Here is a 17,116-nt window from a genome sequence, read left to right as displayed (position 1 = left end):
TAGCTTCATAGCTTCATCAGCGATCAAACTTTCGCTCGGTCTCCGGGTATTATCTTTATTGTCCTTAGGCCCTCACAGTTCCAAGTTCCAACGCTCTTGTTCTGTTATATCATTGGCAACAGCGGGAAAAGGTCTACGGGTCTTCTGCAAGTTAAACCTTGGACCCTGCGGGTGGTGCTAATACTAGCCATGTCGCTTCCATGGGTAAGGAGGTGGGGTACTCCGAACCAGCTAAATTGCAAAAAGTAAAAACGGACAAGGAAACAAATCCTTCCCATTGCTCACCGCGGTACAAGGATTCGATGTATCCTGAAGATCGTAAGGAAAAAGGTTAGGGTGCATTATTCTTTGGCGTGCAAAGAAGATGTGCTCCGTAAAATGTAACGGTTCTAGCATTATCTGCAGCTATCTCTCTCAATGGTCGCCGATGACCGACCCTTCTTAACCTTTCCAAGTCTTGGATGCAGCAAAATTTCCGTACACTATACTAATTATGAAAATGGGCGGTCGATAACTGCAGTAAGCCGAGCTTCAAGGAGAATGGGTCGCTTTTCCATCCACTCTTCCCCTCTCCATCCACTTTCACCCCCCGCGAGGCGCGAGGCAGCGATGATTTTCTACAGCAGACCAGTGCAGTGCAGTGCAGTGCAGCACAACACAATCAATCTTATTGTTGATGAATTACCAAGCTTGCAATCTTATAGATGGTGGATACAATCTGTACGTCGTAAATGCCATGCCATGCCATGCCATGCCCTTATCCTTCGTCCATTCTTATTGCATTTGTGCATTGTTGATATAGATAAGTGTGCTACCTTTCAAAAGAGTAAGGAATGCAGAGTTGACACGAACAGCGCATGAGAAGTTCAAGGTTGATCGTAACTCTCCCAGAAAGAGGATACCCGTATCAAGTCTGGATTAATTGTCTCGGTATAACGGTTCAAAAGGGGGGAAGTGTGTGTGGTAGTGTGTTCGCTCGTGATGCGGAAATCCCGGATCAAGCAAGCTTCTGTTGGATCCGCTCTTGGTTTTAGTCCTGCATTGAGATAGGTCGAGTACGTACTGGATTCATTTCATTAATATGACCGAACGTACATGATAAGGCTGACTGGCTTGCTTTTGACAAAAATAGTCTTGAGTTAGGTTTAGGGCAAGCTTGTTTGGAAAAAGGTAGGTATCATGATTCACGAATGACGATGTTACAGAGTGTGGATTTCTTTTTTGTTTCTTCGGTGGTATGATGTCGATTCTTCATTTATTCACAACGACCTATGTATCAGTCGTACCATTTTTATCTCTCATTGTTACTTTCTGTCCCACGACTCACGAGGATTCTCCCAGAAACCAAAAGAAGAGAAACTCGGGAAATCCTTGACCTATGATCCACAGAATGGGTGAGGATTAGCCGGCCTATCAAAATCTGGAGCTCCGCAGAAAAGTAACATGACTGAAAAATGTACCATTATTCGCACGACCGTCCAGTTTATCCACAGAAATAACAGCGATTGCACGGACAATGATGAAGGGGGCAGATGTGCAGACTGCAGTGCAGTTTACTGCAGCATTTGGATATCTCGCACGCGCATTAGTGAGTTACCTCCGCGAGCTCAGATGCTGAAATTCATTACTCTTTCTGAGGTATCCTCGCTATTCTAATCCACTACTGTATCGACAAATCCCATGGGTTTTCGCAATAGATTTCCCTCCTGTAGGAATCCCGTGTGTTTTTTCTCTAGGTGGTGCTGTGCTATGCTACGCTACTCAATACTGCAGTACGCATAGCCCCCAACGTAACGTGCGATGATCTCATACTAGAAGTCACCACATACTTAGCCGACGGGTCACGATAGAAGATTTGAATTTTGGCACGCTTCACGTATGTCTTGTCTTGTATCCACGCAGCATCCACGAGTTCGTTTCAGTGTGACAATTTTTTGACAAATGGATCTACATGATTCGATTCATGTCTGCGGCAACGCTTTCCGGCGCGTCGCACATATCTCGACTTTTTTCCCCATTCCTTTGTGAACTATCTAACCCTCGTATACACACGATAGTGAAAACTTTGGATCCGGTGTTTCACACTGGGTTTGCTTCACTTGAGCAAATACTTTGGGGACTCTAGACTTCTCAATCTATATTCCAGACCCCTCGTCTCCCCTCCCCCAATTTTTTTTTCATCTGATCCGATTGATTCTGTGTTTACTTGTTTTGCTCTCCATGAACCATGTATGTGCCCGGCAAGCATCTCTTCCAACCAATCCCCCACTGATAATCTGATTGTCCTGCCGGCCGCCGCGCAAATCAAAAAAAAAAACATGTATATACATCAAACAAAAAGCACCAAGTGGAGAATTTTCGAAGCAGAGGCTCGCAAGGACTTTGCTTGCCAGCGAAAGAAGCAAAGCGCGCGGTCTTCGATCTCTGACCGATCTCTCAGAGATTCAGATCCCCCTTCCCCCATCATTTGGTTTGCCCAATTCCTTTGGTTTACATCGTACCGCACGTAGATAAGAAAAGAAATCCCCTATCCATCCAGTTTTCATTGACCGCTAAGTGGGCGGAACCAAAGAAAAGCGACTGCCTACGTCCGTACGCATGCTTAAGCGCCCGTCTGCCCATTCCCCCATAAATGCATGTTGATATCTGCAAATATATCTCATAAGCCTCACCGTTCCCCTTCTCTCATGTGTAGAATCAGATACTCGAGCTCCTCCCGCAGACAGTTACCTTATGCAAGGTACTGTGTACACTGCATCGTCCCATCTATCGGGAACTTCCCTGCACTCAGATCACTGCCGATTCTCCACAAATGTAATATCTGAGGGCGTTTCGTCATTCACTCAAAGTGTTACACGTATACATGGTGGGAGGGAAAACGCGTTGCAAAATTCCTTTTCATAAGGCGTCAGGTTCGTCTGATGAATGTGAAGAATCCAAGCGGATTCGAAGATGAGGCGCAACTCGGTGAAGCGTTGACTTTGGGAGGGATGGGGTCGAGAATGAAAGGTGGGTTATGTCGTTCTATTTTCATCTACTTGCAGCTGGGATGGGTGATCAAACTGACTTTTGGCATGAGGTTCCGGGATCTTCTTTTGCAACCTAGATGCTGGTGAAAGTCTATATTTTCTTGGGTGTTCATCTTTCTCTCCTGTCTTTTTCATAATTTATGCTATGCTATGCTATGCTATGCTATGCTATGCGATGATGTGTGTGCATTGTGCATTAGATGTGAATCTCATTATTATGTCATTCATATCTTAAATTCTCCAAATGCATAACATCAATCTCGGACATCTAACAATTGAATTCCATCCCGTCGAAATCAATCATTTCTTCGAGAGTCTAGTAAGACCCCAAATCTCAATCCTTCAATTTGGTGCAGAGAACCCAAAGACAATCCAGACTCGATCAAGTCGCGAGATCAGATCTTCATGTAAATTATCTCCGATTCGATTCTCCCAAGCATCCTATATCTCAGCCTGATATAAATGAACTCACTCTATACGAAAGTATATATGGATCATGATTCACCATGCCATCGGAAAATCGGAAATCCTCAGTTAGGTTAGAGGGGTACGAAGAAAATGTTCATCCACTCACTCATGAGAGCGATAACCTGGCTGGACATCAATCGGAACTTCCATATTAATGAATTCGAGGAATGCTGGAAAGATTCTCATTTCATACCTTACAAAGAACAGATGGCAGATAGAGTTCTCTAAACCACGCACCCAGCAAATATTTCACCTAAACAACTTTTCCGTCTCATGAACGCTTTTACTTCGTACATTGATTTGTTTTGTTTTGTTTCAGTTCGTTTCATGCTTTTTAACTTTCCGTCCGTCCGTCGGCTTTTCTAATGCAGGGGATCGATCCACCATCTATCTGCATACCACACAACGTTTTTCTTCCTGTCCATCACTCCCAATCCCAAGTCCACGGCAATATTCCTACTCCATCCCCTAAACCTAAATTTCTAGTCCTGAAGTAAAATATAATCAGTACCGTACCTATACACTCCGTACTACACCCTTGCCGAGCCCTTCTCTATTGAGCCTAGAGCGCAATCAGCACCGCGATCAGACCAAGCCAAAAATACACATTCAAATTTACTAGACCCATCATGTATTTTCTTGGGCTGGATGGATGGTCGGACGAATGCACATTTTAGCATCATTTAAACTTCACGACGCCTGGAGATGAGAGGAGACGAACGAACAAACAACGTGGAAGCCGGGTAAGGTAAGACATGATATTATTCCCAAAAGTAAGACAGGGCTAAGCTGAAGAGGACACAACGTGCCGGTGCTCGGGCCGCGAGCATTTCGGCGCCACCGATCATGATTGCTTGGGATGGGTATTGTGGCAGTGGAGTGAGGCGGAAAAGTATAATCTTTTTGATTTGTGATGGGATTTGTGATGGGAGTTGTGTTTTGATTGGGTGGGTGGATGCATGCATGGGGAAAAAGAGTGAGGATGATAAATGTGTTTTGATGCATGCATACATGCATGCTGGCCGCGTGGTGGGTGGGCGCTGACGAGGTTAGTGGCGATGAAGGGGAGGGAAATTGGATGCGCATTATTTATCGCGAGATGGGTCGCTGGGAGATGAGGCCGAAAAGTGTAATTTTGAATTGGGGGATGTAGTGGAAGGGCATGGAAGGACGTAAATTGTACTAAAATTTATTCTAGAATGGTGATCTGGAATATCGCAGTCTGAACTACTGTACTAGATAAATATTATGAGGAAGTATTGAAGTTTAGTTGCGCTTTGTTAGCTTGCTGCTTCGTATGGGAAATTTGGTATGCGGTTGCTGGAATACCTACGGAAGGAGATTCTCATGTGCTTTGATCTTCGTGTTGCGGAAATAAATGTTCGCATTGTCGATAGTCTTTTATGACTTCCTGCCGTTAATCTATTTTTAGTTTTATTTCTTTGTTCTGGGAGGAATGGGTAGATTTCTCGAACGAGAATGTGAATAGGTAGATATGTACGGGCTTGATGAGCTAGTTCATGAGTAGGAGTTTGTAGATTTATTTTGAAGGTTGAGTAATTTGCAATTCCCATGAGATTTCTGTGCTAGAGATTCTAGAAGTCTCGATGCGAGGAAACACTTGTATGGCCGGGTTTTCTATATATATTCCTATATCGTTCTTCGTGATCCGGCAACGTGGACACGGGGAATGAAGACTTAAAGAGAGTAGTTCCGGCTTTCTCAATCGAAGCTCATCTGTATTAATAGACCTACGATGTATACTCTGTCTTTTGATACCGAATGGCATATCCACATTCGGAAACACCGCAATAGCGAGGAGCTGATACAAATCTCAAATGTAAATATAGTGCAGATAGGGTATATATTCAACAACTTTCCTATCCAGTTCATTCCATCTTCGCTGCGTTATGACCTTGATGGAAATTTTGATGTAAAGAATAAGAACTGTACAATAGCCCACAATCTTCCCAGACGAAAACACGCCCGAACTTTCCGGCCCTTGAAAGCTGCCGGCGATACACCGTGAGATAACCGGACGGAAGAGGTATAATTCTTGGATAGTGGAATAAATTACGCGGGAGTTAATACCTCAAGTTTCGACATTCCTTACCCGAGCTGACTGGTGGAATCGACAGCGTGCTCTTTTAACTTCCAGTCTAAAAGAAATCCTTTCACCGCTTATTGAACATTTCAGAATCTGCACCGAATCTCTCGGGAATTCAAATAGACAATCGTACTCCGAGCTGAGTGCTGTAGGTCTAGACCTATCTATCGTCTCTGCGGGTAGAGAACGGAAGACAGAGTCCCTAGAAGATTTGTATGGAGCATATTTTTGTGATGAATATGCAGTTATGTTTCTTGTGGGAGGGGGAATCCTCGGCATGTAGGTCTACAACGATTACTGCAGTATGTTAAAACAGTTGGGTCTGTAAAGATGACACGCCATTTCGAATCCAACATTGACACGGATTAACTAGGGTAACTCAAAAAATTTCAGAACAAACTTTAGATTGAAAGCACATTGTTCGAGTTGCAGACGAATAATCAGAGACTATGATATGATTGTAATTGGATGGGGCAATTTCATATCGCCCATCTAAGCTTTCTCCATTTCGCAAGTGAAAATCATATATCTAATATCAAAGCCATTTCTCTAGAAAGCTCAATCTGGAGAGATCCTAGTGAAAACAGAACGCGGAAAAAATCACAGCCAGAGACGATGTTCGCATGTAAGCCCCTTCATTAGAATTCGGTTAACCTTAACCTTAACATTGTTCGCGTAGTCCAATCCAAGGTAGAGCATTACCCCGCAGCCTTTTTCGTTCCAAAGTTGGAGCATTACATGTTAAGCTATCGTCAGACTAATTCAACTGCGATGATTTGAGATATCAGTTGTCCAGGACTTGAGAGCCTTTGGTATCTTCGAAAGACGTGAGAATGTTCCTTGTCTTCACATTATCGGTACAAGGAATGCGTAGGTTTTGATCCGTGACAATACTCTGCATAGAATCTATCCTAAAGCTAAATCCTTCAAGAATCATTGATATCATATCAATCACAGAATGCTTAGTATGCCATAGACAATTTAGAGACAATTCGGGCATTTGCTCTCCGGTACGCAATTCGCCCACACGGGGATCTTAATGCTATCATCTAAATATTGCCAATAAGCATTCAGAACTTAACAAAAAGCTTATCCAAAGGAACTCGTCATGTCAATTAATGTCTAAACTCTCGAAATATATTCAATGACAACAAAATATATGAATTTAGACATTCGGATGTATCTTCCTGTGTGTGGGTGAAGCCACAGCGTAAGAAATGGCATCCTGAGGTTCCAGTGGAGCTGAGCAATTAGCATTATAGGCGGTCTCGGACTTGATGGACGGAGCTAAAATCTATGCAAAATTCACGCTCCTATGGATTCTTCGCCCAATTCCGGTTCAGTTCGTCAAAGAATCAGAGTTAGGAGCGGTCTGACTATACCGACCATTATATTGATTTGGAATCTGCCACCAGAGAATACAAGCAGACCTCCTGGCACACATTCTGGATGATTCTCAAAGATGTTGAGTTATCCCCACTAAAAGCAAGAAGAGTGACCAAAATCGGGGCATATCAAGAGAGAATGCTTCAAATAACTTTGAAAGTTGGGCTCTGACAATTTGTTTTCAATTGAAGAAAAATCATTGGATTTTTGATTTTCTCCTAAATGATAGCGCATTAAGGTCCCAAAATATTTGAGATGGCAGACAACTGATGATCAAACGAACAAGCCAATTTCAATACATGCAGTCTTGAATACATGAACTGAAGCAACATTTTCGCGAATTCTTTAGTGGGAATTACACGTCATTGTTTTGACCACCTAATTTGTATCACTTGCACATGTTATGCTATTACCAACAGCTTTGTCCTAGTCTACTTTTCCAGACCCCTTTTTCCATCCTTCGATGCACTACTATATCCACCATCTCAGTAGTTGCTCTCAAATCAACCCCATCCTCGATTCGCTCTAAGTTCACCTGTCAAACCCGAAATAAGCCTCTCACTCGCGATTTTGAAAGTCGTGAATGTATGTGTTTCCGCGGTAGCAAGAATGAATGCATGATATTGATCTAGAGACTGTCCACAACACTCTTGTGAAATATAGCATGCATTTTTGGGGTATAAGGGATTTGATACAGAACCTGATGATAGGGAATGCTTATTCTCAATTGGATCTGAAGATGAGAGGGTTTGGTTCAGGGTCGCTGTGGTAGGTAATCCGAGTAACAGAGTATTATTATGTGGAATGATTCAAATGAACAAGCAGTGGTAGTATGGAATAATTTGGGATAACAAAGATTGTACCATGCATTGACTGAGACAGCACAGCTGTTAAACTGTATACCTTTATGATTTGAAATATTGATTCGCAGCCTCACAAATTTTCGCACTTGCGAAAGAAGGGCAATTCAGTAGAAGCATCTGGAATACCACAGAGAATTCCGGAGAAACCATAAACAAAAAAGAGAGCAAAAAGACAGCATCAGGTACAAGGCTGAAATCTTCACCGATGCAAAGAAATAGAGGAAGAATTAACAGAGTATGAGGAGGCAAAGGCTACATCTGAGCAAGTTTAATAATTAAGAAAGAAAGCTTGAGTCATAGGTCAGAGCCACTTGGTCCTTTAATATTATCATGAGATTGACACTATTATCAAGGGCACCAAGAGTTTAAAACGATAATCTCTGTAGATGTCTTACTCCCGTCTCTTCAAGAATTCCCCTATCATTCCATGGACTTGTGAGCCAAACAACAGAAGACCTTGGAATCGAGTTTCTGCTGTGGGGCCCCTAAGGTTGACGAATACATTGACGCATTAACCTTACTCTGACGACAGAACGAATTCGTTTCTTTCGTCTGTATATTAGGAATAACCGCAGATATGCGTTGGAGCAATTCTTGCCACCAAAGTTCCTGCCACAACAGGGTTTCTGCTCATTGACCCAGAATCAACTTCTCTAGTGATAAATCGAGGTCTGGACGGGACCGAACGCAAGCCATCAGGTAAGCGAAATGTTAGCCGACGAGTAAGAATGCAGAGTCTAATTCTGCTATCATCAAAGTGTAGCATTAATAGGTCGGTCGTTTTGACGCTTTGTATATGATGACGGGGAGGCGAAAGCACCTCACAACAAGGCTAGGTGCTGTGAAGTAGTCTTCTCTTTTCGCTTTACTTAGGTGCCACTTTTTGGGGTTTCCGGTACATCGCAGAAATATGTGATTTCATCGCAGAAATAAATCACAAAATTACTGGTGAATGAGGGGTTGGATATTGTTGGTGAGTACCTAGGAAACAGGTGACTGTCTCTTCGTAGGAGGAAAAACAGGCCGGAATTGACCACTGGCAAAGCCCTTGAATAATCCTATTGTTCCATTCTAATTCAGAGAATTAAATGTTTAAATACTTTTATAATTGAAGATTATTCAAGGATTTATTAGGTATCATTAATTTTTGTTTTTTTATTATCTATTGATTTATTATAGAATTTATTAGGGTGATCAATTTTGGCCTCTTTTTTCTCCCAAGCAGAGACTGTCCACTAAGGCTTCATTGGGCCTAGCGCAGTAATATCTTATCCTCCTTATCTTCACAACGTTTTCCATTCTGTATCACCGAAGCAAGCTGGAGCATTGAGAAGCTCCAAGATGGTACTATCACAGTTTCAACCGCTTCCACCGAAAAGAGTTGGTTTCATCGCAGAAAACATCGAAGCTTTTTGACATGGATGGACGAATGTCGAAGGGAACCTCCCCCTTGAGAGATAACGCGGCTTTATCGCCATCGATATGGTTTCTTGCGTGATTGATCTCTGGACCTCGACGCAGAAGTATATAAAGTACATGGGATTCCCATCTCTAAGACTCAGTTGGTTCTTCCTTTACAAATTTATTCCGCTTTATCTCAGCACATTGCAGAGTGCACAATAAGATGCATAGTTGTTTTCAAATGCATTGATTTTGTGGTGAAGTTAAAATGGTAAGCCATTACAATATTAAGTGGGAAGAATTAATTTTTAAACACCCAGCGGTCATGCACATCAATCTCATTTCCTATTCCAGCTTCCAGTCCAGTTCCTATTCCAAACTTTCCAAGCCGTCCAAACCTTAACATTTCATCATTATTACAACCCTCTTATCCTTATCATTCATCCGATTACTTAGAAGGCAAAGACAGCGGCGAGACCAAGAGCAAGAGCACCTGCAAAGCTAGCTTTAACTTGGGATCCAGCGCCGGTGAATGGAACAGTCGTTGAGGTAGGTGATGGACCGGTAGCGGTAGCGTTGGATCCAGAGCCACCAGTTGGTGCAGCTACGCCCGAAGTAATTGTGGTGGCGACAACAGACGATACTGGAGTCGAGACTTGGGAAGAGACGGGAGTGGAGGCGGCGGTGGAAGAGACCACAGTTGACGACTCGGCAGAAGATGAAGGAGCGGCAGCAGAGCTGCTGGGTTCGACAACCGAAGAAGATGGAGCAGCGCTAGCAGAGCTAGCAGAAGTTGGTGCAAGAGCAGAACATGCGGAAGCTGCGGCAGCTGGAACGGCTAAACTGAAGTCAGTTGGGTCGATTTGAAGATCAAAATATACTACTTACTCAAAGCGACGGTGATACCGCAGGAACTGATGACACAGTTTGTAGCAGCAGTTTGAATACTCGAGACGTTGTCAGGTAGACATTGGCAAGCTTTATCAGTAGCTCCACAGGTGGTCTCTGATTTAACTGCTTTGTCGATACAAGATTGTGCACAAGCTGGAATTCCGCTGTCTTGAGCAAGAGCCAAGCTGGCAAGAGCCAAGACTGAGACGATGGTGAATTGCATTTTGATGGTTACTTTAGTATAAGGATTGCCTTAAAACGAGTGGTTGGCAACAAAAATGATTGACGATATACAGAGAGTCTTGATGTTTGATTCTGAAAGACGGTTGGAGAAGTAAGTCACCCAGAACTGCAGATGACCGCACTTATATATCTGTGAACAAGTCTAATACGAGAGTCAATTTAGGAAGATATTCTATAATGTCGAATTACTCCACACTCTGCAGTAAATGACCAGCCAAGAGACAACCAACAACTCGTTTCCTATTCCGTAACAATGCCCGTCAATGGTGCCAACGAGCGACAAACAGGGTATCGAGTCAGCTTGGAGAAACCCGACCACTTGTGCGGAGAACGCTGTTCGATCGGAAAGCAGGATCAACAAGCTCCCAGCTTGAATTACGGCCAGGGGGGCGTCCGACATATCCACTAAAGATATAGCAACTGTTACATACTTAGGGCAATGTGTCGCAGTGATTGGACATGGCTATTATCGATCAATCAAATTTAAGAGGCAAACCTCTCATTGTGATGCAGGAACGACATTACTAACATTTACTGCCGAAAGAGCGTTCCAATGGCACCTACCATTTCACCTATTTCAACTGTGGCCAATACTCAAAGTTCGTATTCCTCTTATTATACTACGAAAAATCTAGAGGCGGGAATATTTATTGGATTCAATTTGATTGGGGCAAAGTCTGGAGATTCTGGGGTATGACAAGGATGATTATGCACAGTCTGGGGTAATACGCCAACCAACCTATACTACACTACACTTTACTAACCATATCGGCAAATTTCTTCCGATACCGAGGAAGACATCTTTTTGGCATCTGATCTTACTTACAAGTAAGAAGTTATCACTCAAGCCACTCGAGCCACCAAAGTTTCTGGGTCACTTTTCCTACCGAATTTCCGAATTCAAGCTATTGCTTCTCTTGAGAAAAATTCCCCCTCTTTCCCCCTCGCAACATTTTTGCAACAGAAATACTCTCCGAATGCATGCACTCATCCGAATACCAAAGATTTGACATTATATTTTCCTTTGAAGCAAGGCTTCGCAGCGTACATACATAAACAAGAGTCTGGTTGACGCTGACAAGGACAAAAGAGACTGAAACTAAAACCTCCCCAATGTTGTTTGACAAATTAAATTGAAGCAAAAGATTCACCACCACCACCAACAATCAATCGGCCCTCCTAAGTCTGTGCAAGTGTACACTTTCGGAACTCCCAACAGATCCCTAATGAAAATCCCGTGCTGGGTCCTAACATATTGTGTTGATTTCTATTCACGGCACGAATCAAATCTTCATTTTCAAGAATCGAATCGGAAATCATCCTAGTTGCTACGCGTAAACTGGAAGAGATTCTTATCGAATCAGGAAGGTATCATGCGACCTTTTAGTTTCTATTATATAATTGCAACTGAGATCTACAATCATTTGTCAACTTCTGAACAGCATTAATTTACATATCATGGCATTGGACTTTAATGTCGGTTGTGATTCCTAGAACATCTTTAATCTTGGATGAAGAGAGCATACGAGTTTTCGTCGAATATGACCGCGCACAATGAGTTGTTACATTGCTTGTGCCTGATCTACAGTTACAGTCTGTGCTAGCTGACCGAAATAGTTCAAGGTTTTACGGAGAAGCCCGAGCAACGTGCGCGAGGAAGCAGGATATTGGAACGACGGCCTTTAGTTGTTTTCACATGTTACTCAACTCGATTTTGAATCTTTCAATTAGAAGTTAATTTTTTGCAAAAAATCATTCATCGGTATTGTTGTTGAGGTCTACTTTCATTTCCTATGTTTGAATTTTGAACAAACTGTTAGACGTCCCACCATCGGTACGTCTCAAAAGCTCGGGCACTTGTCGCTTTGAAATTGCAGTGGTTTTGAAGATTCCCGATATCTTACTACCGTCGGTCATATAGATCAATTGTCTCATTTTTCGTTTTTCGACTTTTCGAGTTTTCGACTTTTTCACCTTTTTTACTTTTTTTATTCTTTTTGAAACTTTCAAATATTAATATTTATTTAATTTATTATATATTATCAAATAAATTAAAGATTTAAAAGATTTAAAAGATTTAAAAGATTTAAAAGATTTAAAAGATTTAAAAGATTTAAAAGATTTAAAAGATTTAAAAGATTTAAAAGATTTAAAAGATTTAAAAGATTTAAAAGATTTAAAAGATTTAAAAGATTTAAAAGATTTAAAAGATTTAAAAGATTTAAAAGATTTAAAAGATTTAAAGATTTAAAAGATTTAAAAGATTTAAAAGATTTAAAAGATTTAAAAACAAATTTGAATTTTTTTTTAAAAAAGTAAAAAAGTAAGAGTAAAATAAATAATTTATATACATCTATTTTATTTTATATTTTAATAATTATTTTATTATATTAAATATAATCTTTTTCTAATTAATTATATAAATCTTAATAATATTTATATTATAGAATAAATTAAATAAATATTAATATTTTTCTTTAAAAAAAATTCGAAAATTCGAAAAAATGAAAATGAGACAATTGATCTATATAGCCGACGGTATCTTACTTCGATCATTCCAGTCAATTACTATTCTCCTAGTTCTATCTGTCTAACCTTCGTCCTCCCCGCCAGTTGTCGGACGAGGCAAATGAATCGTAAATCAAATGAAACCAAATAAATCACCGAACTCCTGGTATCATAAAAGCAAATGTCAATTGTATCGGGATTCGGAGTATGAAATCACGAAACAGATGCGTGGCATCCTCCTGTACTCTGTTAGTGACGACATATTTGATGCTAGGTCAGCGTACAAACTTTGTTACTTGGGCGAGATTGATCTCGTCTCCGCTACCTATGTAGCCATGTTATTGTTCTATACTCGATCTCAAAACATCCCCATCGAACATCTTTGCGTATCCACGAGGAGATTCACGACCGGAACGGAGCAATCCAATGGAAGAGTCTTTCAGAGTGATAAGGCTATCAACTGGTTTGCTCTTTCTCATTCCCTTGAACCATGCGGCCCCTTTTTTTATTGGCTGACTTCGCCATGTCATACTATTCTCCTCGTTCTGCTCAGTGCTTTATATCATTAGCGTTTTATCTTTGCTTCGATATGTTTGTTGCTGTATATACTTTGCAGAGTATGGCACAATACCATATTGTTTGAAGAATTTGTTCTTTTGCAATATTTTTCTCTGCATGACTATTTCACTGCTAACAGAAAAGGATCTCGTAAGATTCGTATCTACGGTAGATCTCATGCTCAAGTCGTGTCGCGCGCCGTCGTTACCAGTTGACTCACATCGACCACCTTGATTTGAACAAGTGGACTGATTTGAATGCATGGATCGAAATTGGAAGGATGGTCTATTAGGCATCTCGATTATTGTCAATCTTTGGCATGAAATTATTGCAAAAGGCCAACAAGAGGGATGTCTTTTAAGAAACTTGGAGGATGGATAAGCAAAAGTCTTGTGCGGATAGTGAAAAGCTACCCTGAAAAAGTTTCCACCACACATAGGTCTCGCCCCAAAAATCACGGACGCTTCGAAACTCATCGTGTCTGTAGCAACACAGTATAATAGCATGATATTATTACTTATTGCATGACAGTGCACAGTCGTCTTGACTTTTCGACCCCTCCTATTTGCTGACGGAGCGGACAAGGCGGAGTCTGTGCATTCCGGCGCATGGTTCGCTCGATGCCTTTTGAGGAGCAAGGTCCTTTTCAAACAGTTTAGCATCTCATCTATTCATGCCAAAGCTTTCAAAGACGAATTAAAATCCACCTGTCAGATATAAAATTTCCGATCTCTCTCACGATATGTTTCGTTTATTGTTTGAATAGTAGATTTTCGTCCCATAACGAACTGCTTTAGAGAATTGCATTAAAGACTTCTTACGTGGAGTTTGATTAATGAAAGTGCATTATGGTTTATGTATTTGGTAGGAGAATTATATTTTTACTTTGCTTCTCGTTAGCACTGACGAATAGGGTAAGAAGTGCGAGTATGGAGCGAATCGACAAGTTTGTCTGTCATTGTCGTCTATTGATTGATCTCTTGACTTTTGCATCTTTTTGTTCACTCAATTTTTTCTTTTCCAGTTCACTTTGTAAAGCGCCCTTGATGGGCTAGCTAACGACTCATCAAATTTCTAATGTTTTTTTTCTACGATGCTAGATGGAGGATATAGATTTCCCTTTGAAATTCTCAAAAGCAACATGAATAGAAGAGACGAAGATCAGAGTCAGGACAGTCCATTCGGCACACCTCAATCTACAAATAATGATGGAACCAAAAATAGTAATAATATCCCCTCCACATCTTCATCCACAAGTCCACCCGGTCTTGAACCTCATCTCATTGCCTCTCCATCAAAAGGTTTAGACCCAGGCTATATCATCGGCATACTAGTCGCAGTTGCTGTCGCTATATTTCTCATCATAGCTCTAATCGACATCCTCCTTCTTTCCTCCCGTATCCAGAATTCGATATTGAGGAATAGATTCCTGAAATTAAATGGGAGACGGCAATCTGGCTCTTCGCAATACTACTCTCGACGGAATGAGAAATTAGACAAGAAACCTTTACCCACAATCCCTGATCCGGCGTATTTTTCAAAGGATATTAGAGCGAGTGATAGAAGGAGGAGTGACTTTTCGGCATACTCGGAGTCGAGGTACTCGAGGAGTATGTCTTTTGATAGTGGGGTGGGATGGGGTAGAGATGAGGAGGAAGGTTATGCGAAAAGTTTTATTGGGGGTGGAAGAGAGTGGGATGAGAAATCTATGAGATCGATTGCGAGGTCTGCGAGGCAAGAGAGGGGGAGTAAAGATAACTGGGTAATCAGACCGGGCATGAGAGTTGGAAAAGGGGATGATGAGGGGGAGGGAGAATGGTATTCAATGTACGAGGAATCGATCTATACAAATGATGGACGAGAAAATCCGATTCCTGATGCTTACAATCCTTCCTATCCATTTCATCCCTCTCATGCATCTCAATCTACGGACCACAGAAAACAAAAACCATACGACGAAGAGAATACAATGGGACTGACAGGAAAAGAAAGAGCAGAGATCAAAAGAACGAAAACTACTCCATACAAATATGAAGGGAGAATCAAAGCGGGAATGGGCGTGCAGAAAAGACATACGATGATTTTTGTGAGGGAAGTGGAGGAGGTGAGGAGGGCAATGGAGAGGATGGAGAGGATGGAGGAGAGGGATAGAGTTAATTTTGATATTTGGAAGAGGTTTTGGAAGAAAGGGGGTGAGGGGATTGGAGGCAAATAATGATGGGGGATGGAGAAATATAAGGAAAGGAACTGGTGAGCAGAGGGAGTTAGGGAGAGAGATCTTGGTTGGGGGCTCTGAGGTTTTGAAGCGAGTTGCGGGTGTGCGAGGAGGATTAAAGAAGAGAATGGTTCTTGTATATAGCGATTTGAACTGGGTTTGGAACTCGAAGAGGGATTGGAGTGGTAACTTGTGAGCGACCAGCTGGATATCTGGAGCTCGCTTTAATTATATGATAGATGATGTATATTACATTGACCTATAAACGACAATCACCCTCATCTGTTGACATATTCAACAGATCTGGCTTTGAATCCTCTGTAGTTGATTAATATAGATGGATATTCACGATCTCTCTCTTGATATGATGAGATTATTCGTTCTCGGGGATTTCATGGGTTTATTATTCTGTGGGATGATGAGAGAGGTAGATATATTGTATGTATTATCCGTTTATTCATTCTGGGAATGGGGGTTTCTCGTACTTGTTTGGAATCGATACGATTTGGCGAGGAGAAAAGAAATATGTAGATGGTAATGCTCTCTCTAGTGTAGGTATGTATACCTACCTAGTAAATAGATAGATATCGAATAAGCCCCCACCATCCTGGTGATCCTAAAGCCCCCAGCATCCCGGAGATGAAATCCAATACAATATAGTAGTAAACTAGATAACATATTCAAAACGTATACATTGAACACACTCAGAACTCAGAACTCAACTCCTAGCAACGCAATACTAGATTATGAATAGCGGGCGATTAAAAGAGCGATGCTCAGTTCGAGCCGAGCACCTATAGCCTATCTATCTAATCTTACAATTCAAACCCTCCTCACAGATCTTTCCACCCGTCCCCGTCCCCGCCTCTGTAAATCTCAATTGAAGTCTTAATCTAAATCTCAATCTCAATCTCTATTCAAATCCAAATCTTCATCTTCATCTTCAAATGAGAGAGATAATCTTAATAAGCTAATGATTCTCCAAAGCTAGCTAGATTGATGATCTACCTATCTAGTAATTCTTTCTCGTCATCATCATCATCACACCACACCAAATCACACAATCATACAAATCCATGCCCCAATTTATAAAGAGAAGATGTATTTTAAATTGGTTCTATTCTATACTATGTAAAAAAGTAATGAGTAGTGTGATCATCAGATATATTTCTATCAAACCACATTGCATCCCATTCCATCATGAATCAATCAATCAATCAATCAATCCACGTTTCCAATCATGTATCCCCTTATCTATCATCTCCCCCTCCAAATCTATAATCAAATTCCAATCCCGTCTTATATCAAGCCATAAAGCTCAAGCCTAATATAATCCCCCGGCCCAACCGCCCCATCTCCCAAAACGCCATGGCATTGCCAAAAAAGACCCTTTTCTATCTATGGTCTCATGACCCCATTAGAAAGTGAAAAAGAGGTATAAACTCCC

General features: G+C 41.3%; 3 protein-coding genes across 3 annotated transcripts; 1 reads left to right on the top strand and 2 right to left on the bottom strand.

Moving 5' to 3' along the window:
- Positions 1-9,706: 9,706 nt before the first annotated feature.
- EAE98_001648 (uncharacterized protein) lies at positions 9,707-10,368 on the bottom strand (the record flags this gene model as incomplete). Its single annotated transcript, XM_038949267.1, has 2 exons — positions 9,707-10,092; positions 10,143-10,368. The coding sequence occupies 2 exons, from the start codon at positions 10,366-10,368 to the stop codon at positions 9,707-9,709; spliced, it is 612 nt and encodes a 203-aa protein (XP_038814252.1).
- A 2,866-nt stretch (positions 10,369-13,234) lies between these two features.
- On the bottom strand, positions 13,235-13,750 carry EAE98_001647 (uncharacterized protein; the record flags this gene model as incomplete). The annotated part of the gene is made up of 2 exons (XM_038949266.1): positions 13,235-13,451; positions 13,506-13,750. 2 exons carry the CDS (start codon positions 13,748-13,750, stop codon positions 13,235-13,237), a joined length of 462 nt encoding a protein of 153 aa, XP_038814251.1.
- Positions 13,751-14,595: 845 nt separating this feature from the next.
- EAE98_001646 (uncharacterized protein) lies at positions 14,596-15,669 on the top strand (the record flags this gene model as incomplete). The annotated part of the gene is made up of 1 exon (XM_038949265.1): positions 14,596-15,669. The coding sequence occupies one exon, from the start codon at positions 14,596-14,598 to the stop codon at positions 15,667-15,669; it is 1,074 nt and encodes a 357-aa protein (XP_038814250.1).
- Positions 15,670-17,116: the final 1,447 nt, after the last annotated feature.

The sequence above is a fragment of the Botrytis deweyae genome, assembly GCF_014898535.1.
Source record: "Botrytis deweyae strain B1 chromosome Unknown BDEW_003, whole genome shotgun sequence".
Lineage (NCBI taxonomy): Eukaryota > Fungi > Ascomycota > Leotiomycetes > Helotiales > Sclerotiniaceae > Botrytis > Botrytis deweyae.
This window is presented reverse-complemented; position numbering and strand designations above follow the sequence as displayed.